At 39.6% G+C, this 22,338-nt stretch overlaps 1 protein-coding gene across 12 annotated transcripts in view; it reads left to right on the top strand.

The window, feature by feature from the left end:
* The first annotated feature begins 2,208 nt into the window (after positions 1-2,208).
* Positions 2,209-22,338, top strand: part of LOC146566659 (band 4.1-like protein 3) — a 31,716-nt gene continuing 11,586 nt past the window's right edge. For 4 of the 12 annotated variants that reach the window (XM_085286211.1, XM_085286222.1, XM_085286219.1 and 1 more), the window contains exons 1-17: positions 2,209-2,333; positions 3,368-5,859; positions 10,934-11,024; positions 11,103-11,276; positions 11,440-11,544; positions 11,616-11,658; positions 11,733-11,808; positions 11,900-12,021; positions 12,113-12,209; positions 12,293-12,380; positions 15,772-15,816; positions 16,555-16,707; positions 18,513-18,610; positions 18,812-18,987; positions 20,376-20,459; positions 21,100-21,204; positions 21,306-21,433. In XM_085286211.1, coding sequence (XP_085142337.1) covers positions 10,944-11,024; positions 11,103-11,276; positions 11,440-11,544; positions 11,616-11,658; positions 11,733-11,808; positions 11,900-12,021; positions 12,113-12,209; positions 12,293-12,380; positions 15,772-15,816; positions 16,555-16,707; positions 18,513-18,610; positions 18,812-18,987; positions 20,376-20,459; positions 21,100-21,204; positions 21,306-21,433 — 1,575 coding nt within the window. In that variant the 5' untranslated portion in view covers positions 2,209-2,333; positions 3,368-5,859; positions 10,934-10,943. The other 8 variants (XM_085286221.1, XM_085286218.1, XM_085286217.1 and 5 more) reach the window with 8 other exon arrangements.

Raw genomic sequence — 22,338 nt, forward strand, 5'->3', positions numbered from 1 at the left:
TTGCTGATGCTGTGAAAATTATGAGTTTTCACCCAACAGCACACTGTGAAACAGAAACGTACTTTTCAGGGGCTTGGAAAGCTTTAAAAACCATGAGACTTGGCACACACCTTCAAGGTGAATAGGCTTTAAATTTTTACGGGACTTATTTATTAGTGTTGCAAACTGGCTCTGTAGCACCATCTATAAATGTTCTACAGAAGCAGCTCTGACACTATGCTTCATCTGTGTGTCTCATATTGTGCGGTGTCATGTAATGTTATGAGACATGCAAACAAGTCTCTTGGAGCCATATAAACCCAACACTTACGGCGCCACCTAGTGGTAACAGGGAATATGCAGTAGGTGACAATTATTATTCTATGAAAATCATATTTTCCTTGGTGGGCCCATTAATAATATTTAACACCGTGACATATAGGTACCCAGTATTCTTCATTGCCACCTAATGGGGATAGGAGTTGTTATGCAGCTGATGTACAGAACACCCAATTAGCATCCTGGGCTGAAAACATCCGCTTGAGCACATGGCATTCCTCACTTACAGCATGCCACAGCTTGCTTGAACATGTGCGAGTGTGCAAGGACTCTCACTGTCACTGCTGCTTGCAGCTTTAATAATATACTTCAGCTGAATTTATGAATATGTATGAATTTACTACTAATAATCTACTGTCTGCATTAAATCATTACCAGTTATTAATCTCTGGCTCTCTTCAACAGGAGGTCTTTTGTCCTGTCTCCCCCCTCGCTTCTGCCCTCTGTTGTTAATAAGTGCAGAAAAGAGCTTTGAAATGTTCACTTTCAGTTGCCTCTGTCTAACTGCCTCTATTTCACCTTATCACTTGCACCTTCTTCCATCACATTAACAAATCAAATCAAATCACTTTTTATTGTCACATCACATGTGCAGGCACACTGGCACAGCACATGCGAGTGAAATTCTTGTGTGCGAGCCCCACAAGCAACAGAGATGTGCAAACACAACAACACAAACGAGCAAAATACAAGAATGGCCAACCTGAAACTAATAAATATATGTACAATATATAATAGTGTATGCATTTCTGGATGTTTATACTAAATATTTTCCTACGTGTGTGTGTGTGTGTGTGTGTGTGTGTGTGTGTGTGTGTGTGTGTATACACATTTTTACAAATTAAATAGTAAAAAAATAAAATAAAATAATAATAATAATAATAATAATAAAATATATAAAATATACAGAGTTGAATATGTGCAAAACAAGTGGCATTTATATACAGTGTAGAGTGCATAATGTTGAAGTTCCAGTAGTGAAGCTGAGGTGTCTATGACGTGTTCAGCAGTCTGATGGCCTGATGGAAAAAGCTCTCTCAGTCTGCTGGTACGGGACCGGATGCTGCAGAACCTCCTTCCTGATGGAAGCAGTCTGAACAGCAGTCTGAAGCAGTCTGAACCTTCTGCATGTGCTGCTTCACTACATCCGTAAAGTTTAACCGTGGTCTTCCTGTTTTCCTCCTGCCAGGCAAGGAAAAGGCTGGTATCGGCAGCACCTGATTGGTAACTGTACTGTCAGCATAAAGGCTTATTTTAGAAAGGAAGTTAAAAGTGTACCATACAGACTGAGTTCTAGGTAGCCATTAGTAGTTACCTCCAGAAAAAACAGTGAACCGTGTGTGTGTGTGTGTGTGTCTGAAGATAAGCATTAATTTAAAAGTACTGTATAAGTGTGCTTTTACCTGACCTCTCCCAGAGCAGGTTAGGTTTGTAGTACAAGTTACCATGGTGATAAGGCAAGAAATGAATCAACATTTGTAGTACAGAAAACCCAGAGTTAACCTGAAGTTACCTGAATATCCTGCTTTGTAGTACACCTTCATAATAAAAGAAACTACTCTGAGGGGCATTTCTGCTGGCTTTGGTTTGCTTTCTGTTTGCTTGCACAGTACATGCTGTTACACTTTTCATAACCCTTGACAGACAAAAGCTCTTGTGCAGTGTTCGAAAATAACCTTTTCTGTGATTTTAAAAAGTCAGTTATCCTGGGAAACTACTATTCCCAGGATGCATTCCACACACACAACAAATCCCCAATCTCACAGGAGCCCATCATGATGGGTAAATCCAAAACAGCTGTAAGCCTTTCCCCCCATTCTGAGGTTGACAGCTGTAAGGAGGGGGAGGGGGGGTTAATCTGTGTGGGCGTGGCCTGATGTATCAGAGTAAAAACCAATAATCCATCCAAACAACAGACAGTTCTAAAGAGCAAGAGAAAGAAGAAAACAATCTACAAAAACCATTTAAAGGAATTTTATCTTCACCAGCTTCATTAACAGGACTTACCTGCACAGGTAAAACACATGTTGTTCTTATTTACTGTATGATACAACCCACAAAAGCATAGAAGTCATCTGTTTCATGAGTGATCTGTTTTTCTTTGCCACTATCATCTGTGATATCAAGAGTATGCGTTCAGCAAAATGATTAAATATTCCACAGCTTGCTCTATAATTTGCTCTATAATGCCTCCTGTTTTTTAAATGCAGTGTAACAAAAAAGACAAAAATAGGACATTTTAAAGGTGTGTGTGTGTGTGTGTGTGTGTGTGTGTGTGTGTGTGTGTGTGTGTGTGTGTGTGTGTGTGTGTGTGTGTGTGTGTGTGTGAGCCTTAAGCTGACATTTTGGTGATAATGTTTAGCCATATTTATTTCTTTAAGCACTGACTTACTTACCTTACGTTAACCACAGACAGTCAGAATTGTAGATGTTTTTTTCATTGTTCTCCTAAGTCTTGACAATCACAGAAAAAAATGTCTGTTTTGCTTTTATTATTATTATTATTATTATTAATAATAATAATAATAAATTTTATTCATAGGCACTTTTAAAGAGGCTCAAGGTCACCTCACATTAGTACAACAAAATAAAAACCAACTACAAAAGCTAATCATGGTAAAAAATAGACCAAAGTCATGATGAAGGGAAGGCAATTCTGAATAGATGGGTTTTAAGACATGAATTAAAGGTAGAGAGAGTTTGTAGTTCGGAGATGTGGTGGAAGTGCTTTCCAAAGTCTCAGGGCAGAACAACTAGAGGCTCTGAGTCCTGTGGTAGTCAGGTGAGCAGGTGCTTTTCTCCAAGATACAGGGTTAGTGTAATAATAATAATAATAATAAATTTTATTTATGAGCGCCTTTCAAGTCACCCAAGGACACTTTACAATAGGATAAAACACGTAGTAAAACAATGGCAGAATAAGAACAATAAAATAAAGCACAGGATAAAATGAACAAACAGTGGATTCACAGTGAATATGCAGATTTGAACAGATGAGTTTTGAGTTGGGATTTAAACTGGGGGAGAGAACCAATATTTCTTATTTCAGGGGGCAGAGAATTCCACAACCTGGGAGCAGAGCAGCTGAAAGCTCTGCTTCCCATGGTGGTGAGGCGGAAGGAAGGTACAGTAAGCTGGACAGAAGAAGAAGAACGAAGTGAACGGGCAGAACAAGTGGTGGTTAACAGGTCAGAAAGGTAAGAAGGAGCGAGGTTATGAAGGGCCTTGAAGGTGAGCAGAAGAAGTTTGAAAATTATCCGGAATTTCACAGGGAGCCAGTGAAGTTCCTGAAGAACAGGGGTGATGTGCTGGTAGGAGGGGGTTCTGTAGCGTAACGGTTACTACCAACGATGGCTTAGACCTCAGAGAGTTAAGTGCATCTTCAAACCATGACAGAGCCTCAACTTTGGGTTACAGTAGACACAATTTCAACAGGTCACATACTCTTACAACAGCAATGAGCACAGTTATGATTTTCAATCCAGTTCTAGTGAAATTTGGCAAACTTCAGCCTTTTCCCAAGGGAATCATTTTCCATTTTTAGTTTCCTCAAAGCTTTAAGGACACACCATGCAGAGATATGCCAGGTTTTGGGTTAGTAACTCCATGGAAATCTCCTCGTTGATACAAAACTAGGAGAGTGGCTCAACATCCATGGTCTCTGTCTAGGAACAGCTAACACAATGAGCAGAACCCTCAAAACTTCTGATAATAAAAATCCTGTTTGGTGTTTCTAGGACAAAAATTTGCTAGGAGTAAATGAATACGTCAATTACAGACTCTCCTATTTGAAATTTTCACCTGCTTTACTTCCAATCTTTTTTCCAAAACAGTTTATGAATTCACATATTTCTGTTGAAGTTCTCAGTCATCCAGATCATGATTCAATTCAGTTCAATTCAATTTTATTTATACAGGGCCAAATCACAATCATAACAGGCATGATTCAATGCAGAGAGGTCTATTAACACATAGTGAGTGAGACAGGTGATTGAAGAAGAAACACTCAATGCATCATGGGAATCCTCCAGGAACCCACACCTATTGCAGCATAACTAAGGGAGGGTGATAGTCTTAAGAGCTGGACAAAGACAGCTGGACTGCTTTAAGGTTTTTATAACTTGTTTCTCTCATCCAAAAGGCAGAAAGTTCCAGGTATTTAAAAAAGGTTGTGGGCCATTACAACCTGAGGTTTTGGGTGAAACTGCTATGAGACCTTACCCAACCCGTCACCTGTCACCTACTGAATTTCACCTGACAAAGTCCAAAGGGGAGTTGAGGTGTCTGGTAAGAGATCTCAAGACTGCATTGTAGATGGCAGACAGTGGTTGTTGAAAGGCACCACTTATGTTCTTTCTAACCATCTGCTGTGTTAGTCCAAGGTGTAAACGGATTGGCTCTTATATAGTGCTTTTCTACTCTTCCTGAGCACTCAAAGTGCTTTATGCAACATGCCCCATTCACACGTTCACACCAGCACCTTTTTTCATGCTTAAGTGCTCTCTATCTAACATTCACACTCTGATGGATGTGTCAGTGAGCAACTTGGGGTTAGTATCTTGCCCAAGGATATTTGCCATGTAGACTAGAGCAGCCAGGAATCAAACCAAAAAGCAGATGGTCACCTAGGAAGACGGAATCCAGTTTGGCTAAACGAAGTATCCAGTGTCATTGAGGAGCTAAACAAACTGGATTAGTATGAGCAGAATCGTTTAGGAGACTTTCAAGGAATGACAGAAACATTGAAATGTTCAGCAAGAGTTGAGCATGACTCAGAAGAGAGACTGTAAGCACAGGTAAGATAGAGCAGTACGAGGGAAGGTTGAGTAAACCATTCTCTTGTACGAAGAATGAAAAATGTAATGAGACTGAAAAATGTTTGCATTGACATATGTAGGAGAATTTCATATTGATAGTAATTCTCCTGTCCCCAACAGCAGCTCAACCAGGAAACATTCTGCTGTTGAATCAGTGCATTGACTCAACAGACGTTCATGACATTTAGATCTGTACAGTTCATCTTTGTAGCTGTACTCATAATATGAAATGAGATTTGTGTGTTCTGGTGGGACGAATGACTGATTGCCATTATAATGGGTAGGTGACTATGTAAATACATGAATATATTAGTCTACCCTAGTTGATTATATTCATAACTTTCTCACTGTGTTTTGGACAATTATGTTAAATCGTGTCATGACAAGGTTTTTACACACCTCTTTGATGCATAACTGAGTAACTAGTGATTTTTTTTTTACCATATATCAAATTGTCTCATTTACATATTGTTATGGGAACACATTTCAGGATGGTGCTGAACTGAAGCAGCGTATTATTTATGCGTTTTTATTCTGTCTTGGAATTCAGCAGTGTGGTTTCAGAGGAATGGTTTTGCGACACATTACATTTGTTTTTTTCTGAATTTACTTTAAAGTTTGCACGTAACTATGATATGATGTTTCACTGATAAATACTCAATAATATAATTTTTTTTTCCTTTTCTTTTTTCTGGATGGATCACCTCCTGTTTTAACTGTATTGGTAAGTAAACACACACACACACACACCATGGCAGCTGTGCAGACAGACCTGGCTGTTACACGCATGAGTATTATTTATTTTTTAAAAACTATTCTAACCTATTATCTCGTTTTAATTTATAGATTATTTTACATATTCAGATTTTATTGAATTAAGATTTGGACAGATATAGAGTAGTACATGCACATTTGAATTCATGCAAACATCTTGCAGAGCCAAGCTTTGTATAAATAAAATGTTTATTTTAAAAATCAATAGTAATAAATAGACCAGCATTTGCATTGTTTTCTCATCAAGTTCTATACAACCATACATTTTGCGATGAGACGGGAAAGAATGCAGGTTTCAGGGACTGAATTTTACAGTCTTTTATTTACAGTCTATGCACAGAACACATGGCGTTGTTAAATCATTCATCACATAGGTTATTAATTATACATTTTATATAACTCCTCCTGTTTAAATGCAACATACAAAAGCATAATCAAATAGTTAATTAAATGTGTTGTTGTGTTAATTGCAATTACAGTAGAAATAAATAAATAACATTTTATTAAAAACACAATTTTTAAGTTTAGCATTAACTTATTCAACGATCAACTTATTTTAAGGCATATTTGATTGTTACGCTATTTGAATTGTTTCATGCTTCCTGTGCTTCAGTCCATCATGAAATTATTTGAACTGTCACTGCAGCACAGACCCTACCATCTGACTGTCTGACTGGCAATAATGTGTATTGACTGCCTGCTCTCCTCTACCCCAACTGCCATGATAATGCAACTCACCAATCCCTCCACACAATCAGGTGGAACTGTGCCGTCGGCTTCCCAGTCCTTCTGGGGGTTGGACCTCTGTGGGTGTTGGGGGTGGGGGCTGGCCTGGTGTGCCTCCTGGTGTCTCCATGAGGGTTAGCTTGCTGTGGTTGGGTAGGTGCTGTGGCAGCTATGCGGGGGCTCCATATTTGCATCTGTTGTGTCGTCTCTTGGTTCTAGGTGGGGCGGATGTGGTGCTGGGTGTTGGCAGCGGTGCAACCGGGGAATGACTGGGGGCTGGTGGGTGCTGCCAGCTTGGCTTTGTGGGGCTTTGGAAAACTTTAAATAACTAGTAAAGCACATAGTAAAGCTGAGCTGATGTCCTCTAGTATACTACTGTCTCACAGTCCCCCTATAATCAGATGTCTGCACTCCTGAGTGCACTTTCCAAGCAGGAAGTAGCGAGTACAAACTCTTTGTAGCTGGTATTGAGAAACACCCAAGGAAGAGCAACTGCAGAGCGATGGGTGAGGTTGTCAGATAAAAATAAATCCAAGAAGCGCTGCAGCACGGGGACCATATATAAGAATTAAAAGGCGAAATAATTTTACATCTTTTTAAAATAAAAATGATGCTTTTAATCAATTAGTTATTCATTTTCAATTTTAATTAATTAACAACACGTTTAACCAATTTCTTAACCTTTTATTTACCATTTCGGGTTATATAGAAAATTAAAATGGTTAAAATGGATGATATTAGGATTGTATGAATCTTGGAAAATAAAGGGCTAATGGTGTATTTAGTTATTTTATTTTGGCACTCTTGGGGGTCCGTACTCTTCAGCGTAACACTGTTTTCATCTTTATTTAAAAAACAAATTACATCTGAAAGCACCTTGCGTCCTGACGTCAGCGGTTCGCCACGGCGACACGGTGTGTCGTAGTGAGAGATGACGTGATCAGGAAAAAAAGCTGTCCGTTACCGGGAGGAAGAGGGCAAGCGTCCTGCTCAGGACAGGTAAAGATGACGGGATGATTTACTTAAGAGCGGGAGAAAGAATAGCGATTACTGTTCAGTGATCAGTGACTGAAGCCATGAGCAGTTTGTTATCGATGATAAGAGAGACGGCGCGAAGGAGCATCATTAGTACTTCATCACACTGCAGCTCAGGGTGTGTGTTTGTTTCCTGCTGCAGGACCACAAAGACTCAAACACGCCGGGACAGTCTCGTCCACCGGAAAAACCGCCGTAGGATATAAAAAATCTTTTTATATGAAATTACACCAGTAATTGATCCAGAATGAATGTGATATATTAACCAAACCCGGTTTAGGCTCTGTGTCTGTGGGTCTGTGGATGCTGGCAGCAGATTTGATGAATCAGCTGATATTGTGAAAATCTGTCACTTTATTAGGTACACCGGTCTGTGTAAACTATTCGAATTTAGTGCAACAGCTCTGCTATAAAGGTGACCTCTAATGAACCCAGTAAACTAAATGATGTATTTATTTGCGAGGTCATGGTTAATGACTGTGTTGGACTGAAGTGCTTTTAAAAAAAAATTCTCTTCTCTTTGTGTCAGGGACCAACGTCAATATTAAAGACAGCTGTCACCATACAATAGCTGCTACACCCCCAACTCTGCAATTTAGATAAGGTGTGCAGGTATGCATTATAAAGTAAATCATTATACTCGAGACTGTTTAGTTTTTCTAATGTGTCATGGGGAATGAGCCTTGCTCATTAGCTTCAGAAACTATTTTATTTATTAACTAATGTTACTTAGTTATGGCTGTAAAGTTTTATCATGATATTCAGGTAAATTTGATGTAATGATATTTTTGATAATATAGAAAAAGAAAAACTGAAACATGTCTTATCAGTGAGTGCAGGCAGCAGGATCAGTGCAAACAAAAAGAAGGGCATTTTCTGTCTTTTCCAATAAGTTCACTGATGACAGACTACCTAACTCGATGAGTAAATTTGTCAGGATGCAGGTGCAATAAAGCGCAGGTCAAATGTAAGCACTAAAATATCCCAGGTGCTGGAAAATTTAAGTAAAAATGTACCATAACTATTTTAACACATTAACAATACATAAAGTAACTTAACTCTTCAGAAACTGAAGAATATTTTCTACCTGAGATGTTGCATCTAGGTTTATTTTCTTTTTAAACGGTTACTTAAAAACCACCTTTCCCACCATGTTACCTTGTTCTTGCATAGTATTTTTAGACCAACCCCTTTTTTTTGGTGGGTGGCTGTCATGTACTGACCCTGATCGCTGGTTGCTTCAGTCTCCATGCCAAAGTACCCTTTGTCATTTAGCACAACTCGAATTGAGTCAACTCAAATCAATTTACTGACCTTCCAACTAGTAGATGACTCACTATCATCTAATCCACAGCCTCCCAAAGATCCCTGAGGTAGTTAAACAACTCCTTAGTGGCAGTGCCTGTGGTTGGATGAGATTTCGTCCTGAGTTTTTCAAAGGTGGCCTCAGGATCTCATCTCTGTTTTTTGCCAATGATGTGGTTTTGTTGGCTTCATCAAGCAATAACCTCCAGCTTGCACTTGGGTCATTTGCATCTAAATTAGAAGTGACTTGGGTGATTATTAGGGAGAAGTCTTTGGCAAGGTTTCTCAGTTGGAAAAGGGTAGAGAAGTTTGGCTACGAGTGTGGGGAGATTTGAGTGGCAGATGACAGAAGACTAACGCGCAGTGGTGCAGACTCTGTATCTGTTTGTTGTGGTGAAGAGCAAGCTAGGTACAAAAGTGAGACTGTCAATTTACCCGTTGATTTACATTCTTACTCTCAACAAGCTCTGTGTAGTAATCGAAAAAATGAGAAGGGCTGAAAGAGTGCCTGGGCTCAGGATTAGAGGTAACGTGAGGAGCTTGGTCATTTGGGAGCTGCTTCCCAGATAAACAGCAGAAAGCGAATATGTGAACATATTAAATGACGAGTACTTGGAGCTAGCTTTATATACTCACTCAATGTTCAGACTGTCCTTATGCATGTGTGGTAATATTCACAAATGATCCAAAGTAGTTGATGCATCATTGCACAAACTGATGCATTTCTGTCTAGCTTCAGAAATGTTTATCATTGTATTTAATTAATACTCACGTTTTAATACATGCTACTGCTCATTTCTCATGGACTTGCACACACTTTGATGTATTCTTGCACCTTGCTTGTGCCACTGATCACAACCTTTCTAACGTCCAAGTATTTGCACATCATCGGGGGCCAAATGTTTTGACCATGGGACAAAGTTAGTTTTTCATGTAATTACATTCAAATATTATTTTCTACATTTGTGTGATATAGTGAAGAGGATCCACAAGGACTTCACAAGATGCAAAAACAGACATTTTGTTTAGAAACTGATTCCATGAGCCAAATTTAATATCAAAACATTGAAATAGAAACTAAAAAAAATCTGTGTCACAAAAAAGGCGCTTATGAAATAAGAGGCCAAAAGGGCAGGAGCTTGAGCGGTGCCTGCTCCCAGTGCAGAATACAGAGTACCTACAGGAAACATGATGTGTGTAATTTCTGTTATCGTACTGAAGAACAACTTGACCCTGAACAGTTCAGTAATAACCTCAATCCAGTCTGAACTAATTCTGGTTTAGTTTGGTTCAAGTTATTATTAAGTTTGAATATTGATTTAGGACACAGTTTCATGCACTCTGTGCAAGCCAGTTAACACAGTAATTTTATGGACTCTATGGATTTGATAAAAGCAATGAATAAAAAAAAACAACAACATCATCGCCATTGTCTGTCAGACTCCAAACCACATTACATCAGCTTGTATTTTAGCCTTAATCCCTCCCTCCGCTCCCTCATGTTGCCATGGCAAACCATCACCTGACAGCTGGATGGGGGTCAGGCTGTTCAGTTTGATGAGACAGAATAATCGGGTATTATTCAATCAAATTCAAACTTTGTGTTTGAATCAGGTTTACTTGTTTCTCTTGTGACTGTAAATAGAATATCTTTGGTGAAAACACTGACTGGTTATCCTACATCACCAATATTTGAACTTGTGACGTTTTGATGCTTTATTGTTAAAGTGTGAAAATACTGCTAAATGCAGTGTGTCACATACACAGCTTATCATTTACCTTTTTAAAAAAAAAAATTGAGCCAGCAGTTATTTGGTCCTTTTCTACTCCTTTCAACCACATTATAATGTTTATTACTACTATATCTGAACCCAGCGTTTATGTGACATTCAGACAGTGTTTTCTCGTGCTTTAACACCACAAAACTCTATGGTAACCATGTTATTAATATATGGCAGGTGACTCACCATGACGACAGAGCTAGGTGAAGCCCAGCCCACAGAGGCGGAGTCTTTCCCTGAAGCTGCCAACCACTCCACACCGAAACAGGTAAAAACACAAAGGATAGAAGGATCAGTAAACATCATGAGATCAATACTGCTGTGACATCACTTCCTGCTTCCTTAGGGTGAGAAGGGTGGGGTGTCCCAAGCTCAGGGCTCCTTGGCAGAGGACTCATCCAGTAACCTGTCGTCAAGCAGCTGGATTGCTCGCTCTCCTGCTAGAAACCCACTGAGCTTTAGAACAATGCAGGCCAGAGTGACCCTGCTAGATGGCTCCATGTTCACCTGCACCGTGGAGGTGAGATGGCTTGTTCGTGTAAAGGGGCATGGAGATGAGGAAAGAGTGAAGACAGATGGAGTACCGATAAAAGATATAAATCACAACAGAAATAACAATCAGGAGGGAGAGAGCCCAAAATGACAAACAGTAAAATCACTGACCTATTTCTGTCTGTGCTTAGAAACGAGCTCGAGGTCTGCAGCTGTTTGAGAAGGTTTGTGAACACATAAACCTGCTAGAGAGAGACTACTTCGCTTTGTCCTTCAGAGATGCTGACAATAACAAGGTACCTGTCCACCCGTCCATCTGTTTACTGTCTTCCACCTGTCTTTCTAACCTCTGACCTTTTCATTGCAGAACTGGTTGGATCCAGGAAAGGAGATGAAGAAGCAGGTCAGAGGTCAGTATGGTCCCACAGCAAGTTGGGCAGGTTAACCCTGTGTGTTATACAACTCATCGCTGTGTGTCTCACAGGTGTTCCCTGGAACTTCTCTTTTAATGTGAAGTTTTACCCTCCTGATCCTGCACAGCTGTCTGAGGACATCACCAGGTAGGCTCACACACCTGTCAATCAAAGCTTTATAGTGCATGTCTCACTTGTTTCCATGTATGATGACGCTGATAATTTTTTCTGCCTTCAGGTACTTCCTGTGTCTCCAGCTCAGACAGGATATAGTTTCTGGTCGTCTTCCTTGTTCGTTTGCAACTCACACCATCCTCGGCTCCTACACAGTCCAATCAGAGCTTGGAGACTATGATCCCGGTACTCACTCTGCCCTATTATACTACTGTGACCTCTCTGTCCACATTTCTCTCTCACTCTGACCGCTCGTGCGTCTGTTTACATATTTCAGATGACTGTGGTGCAGACTACATCAGTGAATTGTGCTTTGCTCCGAATCAAACTAAAGAAATGGAAGAGAAGATCACAGAGCTGCACAAAACCTACAGGTTGTTCACCGCACATATTTTTTTCTAAACGGTGTCAATATTCAGAGCAGCAAAATTTTTTAAGTGTATGACTGTGTTTTTAGAGGAATGACTCCAGCTGAAGCAGAGATGCATTTCCTGGAAAATGTAAAGAAACTTTCCATGTATGGAGTCGACCTCCATCATGCAAAGGTAAAGACACTGTTGACAGTAAGCCCTGTTATTTAAAAAATAGCAACAACTTAGTTTCTACCCTAAATCATCACAATAGTGATCGGTTATCTATACCAAACCTGCATGTTTCCACCTGCACACAGATAAAATTGAGGCATTTTAAATACTTAGCAATATTGCAAGTCATAGATAATTCAGGCAGCTACCAGTTATTTAGTGTGACAAGGACTAGCTATGCATTATGAAGCATTTACAAATGAAATGGAACGACTCCAGCAGTTCATAAATACACAGGTGTCAACATTATATTCTTAATAGATGTTGTAGTGATACAGCAATTCATGATTCGTTCAGGTCTTTAGAAAGCATTTTCTTAAAGGGTGAGGCTGTCCCGAGGGCGGCCCGACGTCCTCTAGTCCTCACTGCCCGGTACCATGGAGACTGGCATTTCCCACAGAATACCAGAACTGGCAGGGCCACCGCTGGTGTTAGCTTTTCACAGATGAGAGCTGGTTCATCCTGAGCTTATGTGACAGAATTTGATTTTCCTGGTGTCTTTGAATTCAGGCCTCTGCAGGCTGATCCTTTCATTCCCAACACATTACCCAGGCCTTATCAGTAACTGACAACCAGCATGCTTTATTTTTTATATTGAGATTTGATATGTTTTCAAAGTGGTTATTTAATGTTTTAAGCAGTGTAGAATCAGCTGATTCCCAGGTCAGGTGCAAAGCACTTATTGATTTCACTGAACAAAACATGTATATGTGAAAGAAAATGACAGATTTAACTACTGGTAGCCAAGCTAGGATCCAGAGGCTTCGACCGTTAATTTTAACTGATGTCAGTTGTCAGATTCGACTAGATTGAAGCGCTGTTCGTCTTCTTTATCCTGACCCCACGATTATTAAATGTGCTCAGACTGTGTTCGTCCTTGAATGAACATATGAAAGCACACAGTGTGTTTTGGTTTCTGGACCCAACAATCTGATCAATATGGATGGCCCAGTTCCTGTCAAGAGTCAATTACATGTGAGTGTGTTTGTATGCATGTGTGTGCATATTTGTTGACAGTAATGGTTTTTCCATCAAGGCTGTTTTCCACTGATTCACTGTGTATGAAACACACATCACAGAATGACATTTTTGAAGAATGGATGTCATTCTCTGCATTTTGTGTCATTTTGCCGTGTGTGTGCGTGTGTGTTACCATTTAGTGCAGCTACAGTTTTGGAGGATTTTGGAGATGACCTCTATGTCCAGTTGATGGAGGAATCTAACCAGTATATTGATTCAAACTGAATTCAAACAGCCAGAGCAATGACAGGAGAAAATTCCCACAGCAAGTAATATGGCTGCATCCTACAGCTAGCAGTTCAATATTCAGGCCACAGAGTAATCACTTTGCCGCACTTGTCTGGAATTATACCACGTTTATCTGCTAGTTCCATCCCTCCACATTTCTTCAGATTAACTCTCTGTTAAAAAAAAAAAGGTCACACCACAGTGCAGGAAATGTGAGTGTACAATCCCCATGATGACATATGCTCCTCTTAGCTCTCCATTTAGCTCCAGCTTTTGTCTCCTCCATAGCTCCTTTGGGACAACAGGCCTTGCTCCAGGCAGAACAACTGTCGGCCTGTGCAGATTTTTCATCACTTTGTATGTGTAAAGGAAAAACACAAGCCAACTTCATATGAAAACAAAAAAAAAAAACCAGGTGCTTGAGCTGTAATATCCTCACCATGTTACCAGAAAAAAAAAAAACTTATGACATTCCCTTTCTTTCAGCAGTTTATACTTGTTGTGCTATAGAGGAAAATGCCATTAAATGTAATTAATTCCAATTATATAATGACTATGTTTTCATCTTATTGTTACTTTTTGTCACCCCAATTTTCTCGTTTTTGCCTTTGTTTTTTTATGCCACCTTTACCATGATTCATCCTATTTCCCACGGAGTTTGTGCTTTGCTGAGGCAAAGCTCAAGTCCTGCAATCACAGAATTGTTGATCATGGTTTCCAGGATTTATTATAAGACACGAGCATGTGCACTTATCTTGGATGATTGAATCCATCTCGACTTACTTAGTTCTCCTGAGTCATTCATACATCAATCCATTTTCATAGTTGCTTATCTATTTCAGGATTGCAGAGGGGCTGGGACCTATTCCACTCAATGGGTGTCCAGCCAATCTTGATGCAAGAACAACAGGCCTTTTTTCCCCTTGACTTTACCACTTTACCATTTACATTATTTTATTTTATTTTTTACATGTTTCTTTGATATAATGGAGAACGATAGCAAGGATCTCATATGTTGCAAACACTTATAGGAAAATAAATAAAAATTTAGTAGCCAATGACTGCTAAACACTGACACTGCCTAATATTGCATAGAAGTAAAGGCAGAGCATCTGAACAAGAGCACACTTCTGAAGCTGAGGGTGGAGAATTAGTGGATTCAAATATGAAGATGAGGCAAAAAACTGCAAAATGACTGGACATACTGGCCAAGGTCTATGGCTCAAATGTATCTGTGTACACAAACATTCAAAGAATCTTCTCAGAGAGTTTTAGTCTATACATTTCTAAAAAAAACTTAAGAAAACTCTCCCAGTAACTCTACTTGAGGCGACTCTTGTTGTGATTTGGCGCTATATAAATAAAATTGAATTGAATTGAATTGAATTGTGGAAGGGCCTTTAGGCTTAGTACGTTGTTTGGTAAGTTAAGTAAGAAATTGTGTGACTGGTTGTTAATAAAATCGTGTTGCAGACTGGATGTGAATTTGCACAGAAGTCCATGCACATGCTGATAATTCATTTTACCTTTTTGCTGTATTCAGTTATTAACCATTTGACAAACAGAGAGAACCACTTTTTTCTCCAGCAAGGCTGCAACGTCTGTGAATTCTCTTTTGTAAATTTATAACGTGTAAAATGAAATGACGTGTTTCACAAAATCAGAATTTTGCGAGACAAAGTCGTCACTCCCGCGCTGTTGTATTTTTCCAGTTGTTAAATATCATTGAAGTCATTACTTAAATCTTTGCTGCCGTGGTGTTATTATGCTCCGTAGGAGATAGGTGCACCTGTCTAAGATATCCTGTTTGATGGAAACATGCTATAAGTGGCGCATGTACATGTGATCAGTGAGCAGCTTCATTTAAACAAAGAGCACCACAAAGATGAAGAAACTTGCTTGCACTGAATGACAGTAAGCTAAACACTGATGGTTAGCGCTTGCAGGGACGGTAGCATTACCCTTTAATGTTTTTATGTACAATGGTGTTGTAATGGTATAAAACTGGTATAACTTTAGACCAGCTGTTCTGTTGTTGCTCGGTTTTTTGGTTTGTTTGTTTTTTTATTTGTTTGTCATCTGTCTGTCTGTCTGAATGGAGTAGATGATAGGAAGCGGCTTTGTTTGCCTGTCTTCAGCTAAGTCAGAGGTAAGACTCTTTCCTGTGTGTAGGCGTGTTTATATGTGGTTGTATTTTAAATGTGTATGTGTGTGTTAATCCAAACATTTCCATCTGGATGTTACTGTTTTTGTGTAGAGTTAGTTATTCATAAACAGCTCCTGACTTCACAGTAAGCCTTAAATCCACCCCCATGCTCCCATTTTAAACATCAAGTAGTGCTGATTAAAAGACGCAACTGAGAAAACTGAGGCTGCTTGTCTAATGTAACACTTGATATTCTGATTCTCTCAGAGCTGTAATCACAGTTTAAATCTCTCATGTGTCCAGATAGAACTGCAGTCTAAAGAAGTTTTGAGCGATATAGTTTCAACAGAAACTGAGAACCGCAGATTTCAACAGCTCAACTCAGATTCAGACCTGCACCGAAAAGGAAAATAACAGCGGCTTCATAAGAACCTCTAAAAACATTGAAAAAACCAAATAAGCAAATTTTCTAAGCTTTGTTTTTTTTTTTTAATCAAACTGGTGATGCTGCATCTTCATGTAATACAGACTGCTGGAATTGACTTAGAAAGATGTTTAGCTACTGCTTCAAATGGCTTCCCAAATAAGCACGATTCATTTCTCCCAAAAGTGTTATTTCAATCCCAATTTAAGTGCCCGAAAATATTTTAAAACCCTTTCTTGGTTTTAGGAGCCATCTACAATGATAAACATGACTGGAGAGTTCTGTGTTAGCTTGGGTGTTTTTGTGTATTTGTGCAGGACTCAGAGGGTGTGGCCATTATGCTGGGTGTGTGCAATAGTGGTCTGCTGGTCTACAGAGATAGACTGAGGATCAACAGGTTCTCGTGGCCAAAGATCCTGAAGATTTCGTACAAAAGAAACAACTTCTACATCAAGATCCGACCAGGAGAGGTAAGAACACACATTGATGACTGGCCACAAGGTGGCTTTATTTCACTCACTGTTAAACAGAGTATTATGATACATCTATGTTGATATATCTATGTTACACTGACCCTTATGCTATACTTCAGCAGCATAATGTTTCCGTAATGTTACTTAGTCCCTGCAAAATGCTCAAGCATAGTTTGACCACTGAATGAGAAGCCATTTCATATCCAGGTGTAGACTGTTTCCTCATTATTTTACAACAGTTTTCTAAAATAAATGGTCTTGAGTTGATAGCATTTGGTTACGTCTCATAATTAGCAAAAAACATAAACATAATAATTTGAGTGTTTTGAAAGGCACTTTCAAATAAAACTTATTATTATTATTAATGAGCAAAAAATATAATTTTCAAAGATTGAAAAAATTCAGGGAGTGGCAAAATAAACATGCTGCGTATTCCTGCTTAAAAAGAATTAGGTCATTCATAAACTTCTCTAGTGCTGTGTCTGTATTACAGTGGACTCTAAATCCTGAGTGAAACTGTTTGCACAGTGCGCAATGTGGGAGTCACTTTTAACCTGGTTACAAATAAACAAGTGTGGCTGAGCTGCTCATCCTATTGCTAAGCACAGACACACTTCAAAGAAAACTTGTTTACATTGCTTGTATCAGCTTATTGGTTTGTCACCATAGGTGAACACTGGAACGTAGATCAACCAGTAAATCAAAAGTTTTGATTTAACCTCCTAAGACCTGAACTTTTCCACAGCATGCATTTTTAATTTCTCTTTGATATTTGGGCATATTGAGGCCCGATGAATGCAAAAACAAAGAATTACCAGCTTTTTTTTTTTTTTACCTTATTTTTGTTTTTAAGAAAAATAAGAGCCACATATGAGGATATTCGTTTAAAATTTTGATAGAACAGTAGCAGTATAATGTCCTCGTAAAAGGATATCAGGCCCTTGCAGAGCAAAATTGAGTATTTTGGTCTAAATAACCCAAAATGTGATGTCCACATATGTGGACGCCAGGTCACACACCACAACAGCAGATTAGAGTGTTCACATTACTGCAGATCCTTCTGTCTGTCAATACCGCCCTCCACTCTTCCCACCTCACAAAAAAAAGAGCTGAAAATGATAAAACTCTTCCACTCACTCCAAACCCAGAGTGGGCATGGAACCGTTTTCTATCTGAGGACCAGGGCCTTAATCTTGGATGTTTCTCACCAGTGTGGTTTATATTCAGATACACACCACTTCACTGCTAATTGAAGTTCATCATATGAAGACTAGACCACAGACCATGGTTAAGACCATCCTCTGCTGCTTGGCTGGACACAGAAATTCTTTCCATAAAAATTACAAAGAGAATCTTTGACAAAGAGCAGCTCTGGCAGAGTCCATCAGCCACTGCTGAACTCCCGTGCACACTTGAGTAAGGTCAAGAGCTGGTCCACACCCATTGCTCTTAATCACTACAACTGATGGACGGACACTCCTCCCTGAGACCCTGGCACAGATTATTCCAGGGAGACTAAGACGTATGATCCCCTGAAATTTGGAACACATTCTCTGGGCCTCTTTCCTGAAAAGAGGAACCCCGCCTCCAGTCTCCCCGTCCAGAGTTACTGCTCCAGACCTGCAAGAATGTTGTAGAGGCTTGTAAACCAGAAACACCCCACCTTATTCAGACATCACATTCAAAATGTGTCTGAATTTAGTTTAGTGATATTGGTATAGGATGTGCGAGAGTGACACCTACTGATGGGTTTATTTTAAAGCTAAGATGTTGATAAATAATCTGTCTCTCCCCGTCTTCAGTTCGAGCAGTTTGAGTCCACCATTGGTTTTAAGCTGTTCAACCATAGAGCTGCTAAGAGACTCTGGAAGGTGTGTGTGGAACATCACTCCTTTTTCAGGTCAGTCAAGATCATGTCACAACGTGTGGTTTGTTTCAGAAATCATGCGATCAGTTTTGTGACAGCCATCTTTTGTCTCCTTACTTCTCTCTGGTCTGCCCTCCACCCTGTCTGTGTGCTTGTTTTTCAAATTCTCCTCATCTCATCTCCCCTTGCTCATCTCCATCTTATTCTCTTCCCTGTGTGTCTCTCCTCTCTCAGGCTATTATCACCAGAAGAAACTCCTAAGAAGTTCCTGACTCTGGGTTCAAAGTTTCGTTACAGCGGTCGGACTCAGATTCAGAGTCGCAGAGCCAGTGCTCAGATATCCAGACCAGCACCGCATTTCCCACGATGTATCAGCAAGAGGAGCATGTTGAGCCGCAGTTTAGATGGAGGTACTCGTGAATTCTGCATCAGTTATGTTTCCCAGAGTGCTAACAGGGTTAATATGGGTTATTAGTATTGCGCATTGTAAACAGTTTGCAATGAGAGAACTGGTCACTATAGCTCTAGCTGTATCATACTGGTCCAAGTAGTAATACTAGTGGCAATAGTGCATCCAACTGTACCAAGTTTGGAAGTCAAATTTTTCCTTGTATTTACTGGAATATTCCGAGTACTAGACCTGTACTACCAAGGAGGAATGGGGAATTTGAACTATGAGTTTGTTTTTCTTTCCAAGGCCAACTAGGTCAGTCCATATTTTTTAATGTTGTACCAACATTGTCCATTTATATGAATATGGTACTCGCTGTTTTATAAGTATTAATTGTAATCTTGGTTACTGGATTTTTGTGAAGCCACATAACAAAAACATATGGATATGTTTTTGTGTTAGCTAGCTCAGCAAAGTCAAAATGACTTGAGCAGTATTATCAAAGTTCTGTGTGGAGTAGTATGCACTGTGCTGACAGCTGGTTAAGTAACTGAACCAAGGTTTGTGTCTATGTTTTCTATGTGTGTATGCTCCATGTCATTCTTTCTTTCCAATTGTCGCACAAATGCAGTGAGCCACAGTCAAATTTCACCATGTGAACACATCCTTTGCTCAATCCAGTAGCAAACTGCTCATGACCAGCACAAGTCATTTGGAATAATGGGTTTCATTGTTGCATTGTATTGTGAGTTTGTCTTCTCTCTACCATAAACTCTGTTTTATGCTTACTACCTATACTTTTCCCCCCTCTTAACTTTCCCCTTACCTCACAACTGTTTGTGACAAATGGCTGCCCTTCCTGGTTCGGACAGTTAAAAGGGAGTTCGTCCTCCACACTGTCACCAAGTACTTGCTCACATAGGATTGTCTGTTCTTTGGAGTTTTCTCTCCAGTATTGTGGGACATTGAGTCAACAGCTGCTGTGAATTGGCGCTCTTTCAATCAGACTGAAATGAATTATATGAAGAAGACTGTTAGGTACTGGCTCTATGCCTACTGCATAATTTTAAGTGTAATTTGTATGTACAGTCCAGGAGAAAATCTTTTTTGCTTTTTTTTGGTTTAAATGGGGGTATATTATTGTATTTATATCCTGTTTTTGTTTCCTATATACTCCCAATAACAACGAAAAAAGAGCCATTATAAACCTGCATAAAGATAAACTTGTTCAGCATAGGTTACTCTACAGTTCTAGCCAGGTTGAAAACAAGCAACCATCCTGATGCTAAGAACTCTGACTCTAGGTTTAGCATACCTCACTAACCCATTAGCCTTATGTTTAGGTTCAGCACTGACTGATTAGTTCATTCTTCCTCAGTATTTGACCAGTTTGTGATTGGTTCTCAGCTTCACAGACTGGACCTACCTCCTCTCCGATTGTCTCTCAAGCCATCACAGCTTCCCCAAAAGTCAATGGTGGCACTCACACAGGTAGTGCTCAATACTGCAGTTGCACTGCTACTGGCTGCTGTGGTACTGCTCTGTGACTGGGCTCCGATCGCTTTATTCAGCTTGTTCAGGAATGCCGTGTACTTGGTTACTCTGCTTCACTCCGATACACCTGATAACAGCTGTACATTTCTGTTCATTCTGCTCACATGCCCTCAGACTTGCATCCTGTTTTCAGCAGAATGCAAGACTATTACATGTTTGTCACATGTAAGGTTAAACAACCACATCGCTCAAATAAACCTGTTGCCAATATTTTGATGTCCAGATAATTATCTGACAGAATTTATCAGTCTCAGTGCACGGTTATGTTGACACTAGTTATTAGCCCCATTAACCACACAGCTAACAGAGCTCAATGAGCCATGATATTCAAAATAATATGCGGTCATGGCTTGGTGGTGGTTCTGAATGCTGATTGGCCCAGGCTACTGTGCATGCACCCTGAGCTGTTAATTGGCTGAGTGTGCCATTACTCTGACAGAGAAGTCGTGATGCTTTGCTGCTGATGAGAACAAACACAGCTTGAATGAGCATCATAGTGGTTGCTGTCTTTACTGTTGTACCTGTTGATGTTATTGTGATGACATTAGGGCTGGTGCACTTCTGTGTGTGTATATAGATATGGGTTCTGGGCTGTATGGAGCATCTAAAGCCATCGCCATCAGTGACCTCATCACAACAGTAACACCTGAGAAGAGAATGGAAGAGAGCAGTGAAGTTCAAGGTAAGAAACAATGTCTGTGGTTGATCTTGAACCAGATACTTAATCTGTCAAATTATCTAAGACCTTGCACAAACTTCTCTTTTTTTCCTATGTCACCCTAGTTGAGGAGGTGCAGGAAGTGGAGAATGTGAATGAAATGGAGCAAGAGGAGGAGGAAGAGGAAGAGGAAAACAAAGAAACAGAGATTTCACAGCAGAGTACTCTCACTCCTCAGAAAATAGACACCAAAGTAATTGTCTCACCTGTCAACCCAATCTGACCAGTTTTCTATTGCTGTGTGAAAAACTAGATTTTGGGCCCCATGTTTGATGTTGTGCTGTGTGGCAGGTAGGGTGTAGGACCCACCTACACCCTGATCCACCTTAAACACAGCTTTAATCCTGGGAAAACAAATTCTTCATGGGAAATAATCTTTACAAAATAAACCAAAACCTTCAAACACTAAACTGGGGACAGGAACTTAGAAACTGGGAAACAAACAGAAACACGAAACAATAATGTGAGTGCAACGCAACACAGGGCTTAAATACAGCTGGGAGAAATCAAACTTAACGAGGCAAGGGAAGCAAAACTAGACACACTGACATGAGACACGGACTTTCAAAGTAAAACAGGAAACACAACAGGCACAGACACTGAACAAAACCTACACTAAACTCTTAACCAGAATTAAACTGAAACATAGGATACAGAATAGTAGCAAAATCCAAGAAACTAAAAATGCTGGGTCAAAATCATCCAGAACCATGAAACCATGAAGGCCCACAAACATTTAAAATGGTGTGTTAACCCCATACAGGTGCCATCCTTCTCATTAAATCAAGTTTGTGTTACTCCCAGCAGCTGGTAAAATCAGAAAAATACATATAATACAAACGTAATAATAATCTGACATTCCTACTGAAGTTCTCTATGTGCTCAACTTTATATTTAGTTTTTACAAAAGTAGATGTTTTTACCATTTGAATCCTCGGTTAAAGAGCAGCTTGCAGGCAAAAGATTCTCTTTATTTGCATATAATATTTGTTAGGAATCAGTTTGGAAGTGAACACATGCATTTTACATGGTTTGCAAGAGAGTTATTTGGTGGTTTGTGCAGGGGAAGAAAGGACTTTCTTTCAGTCATGAAAGAAA

The sequence above is a fragment of the Mchenga conophoros genome, linkage group LG9 (assembly GCF_057382185.1).
Source record: "Mchenga conophoros isolate Kocher_MC1m ecotype Shallow Benthic linkage group LG9, M_conophoros_male_GT1.1, whole genome shotgun sequence".
Taxonomy (NCBI): Eukaryota; Metazoa; Chordata; class Actinopteri; order Cichliformes; family Cichlidae; genus Mchenga; species Mchenga conophoros.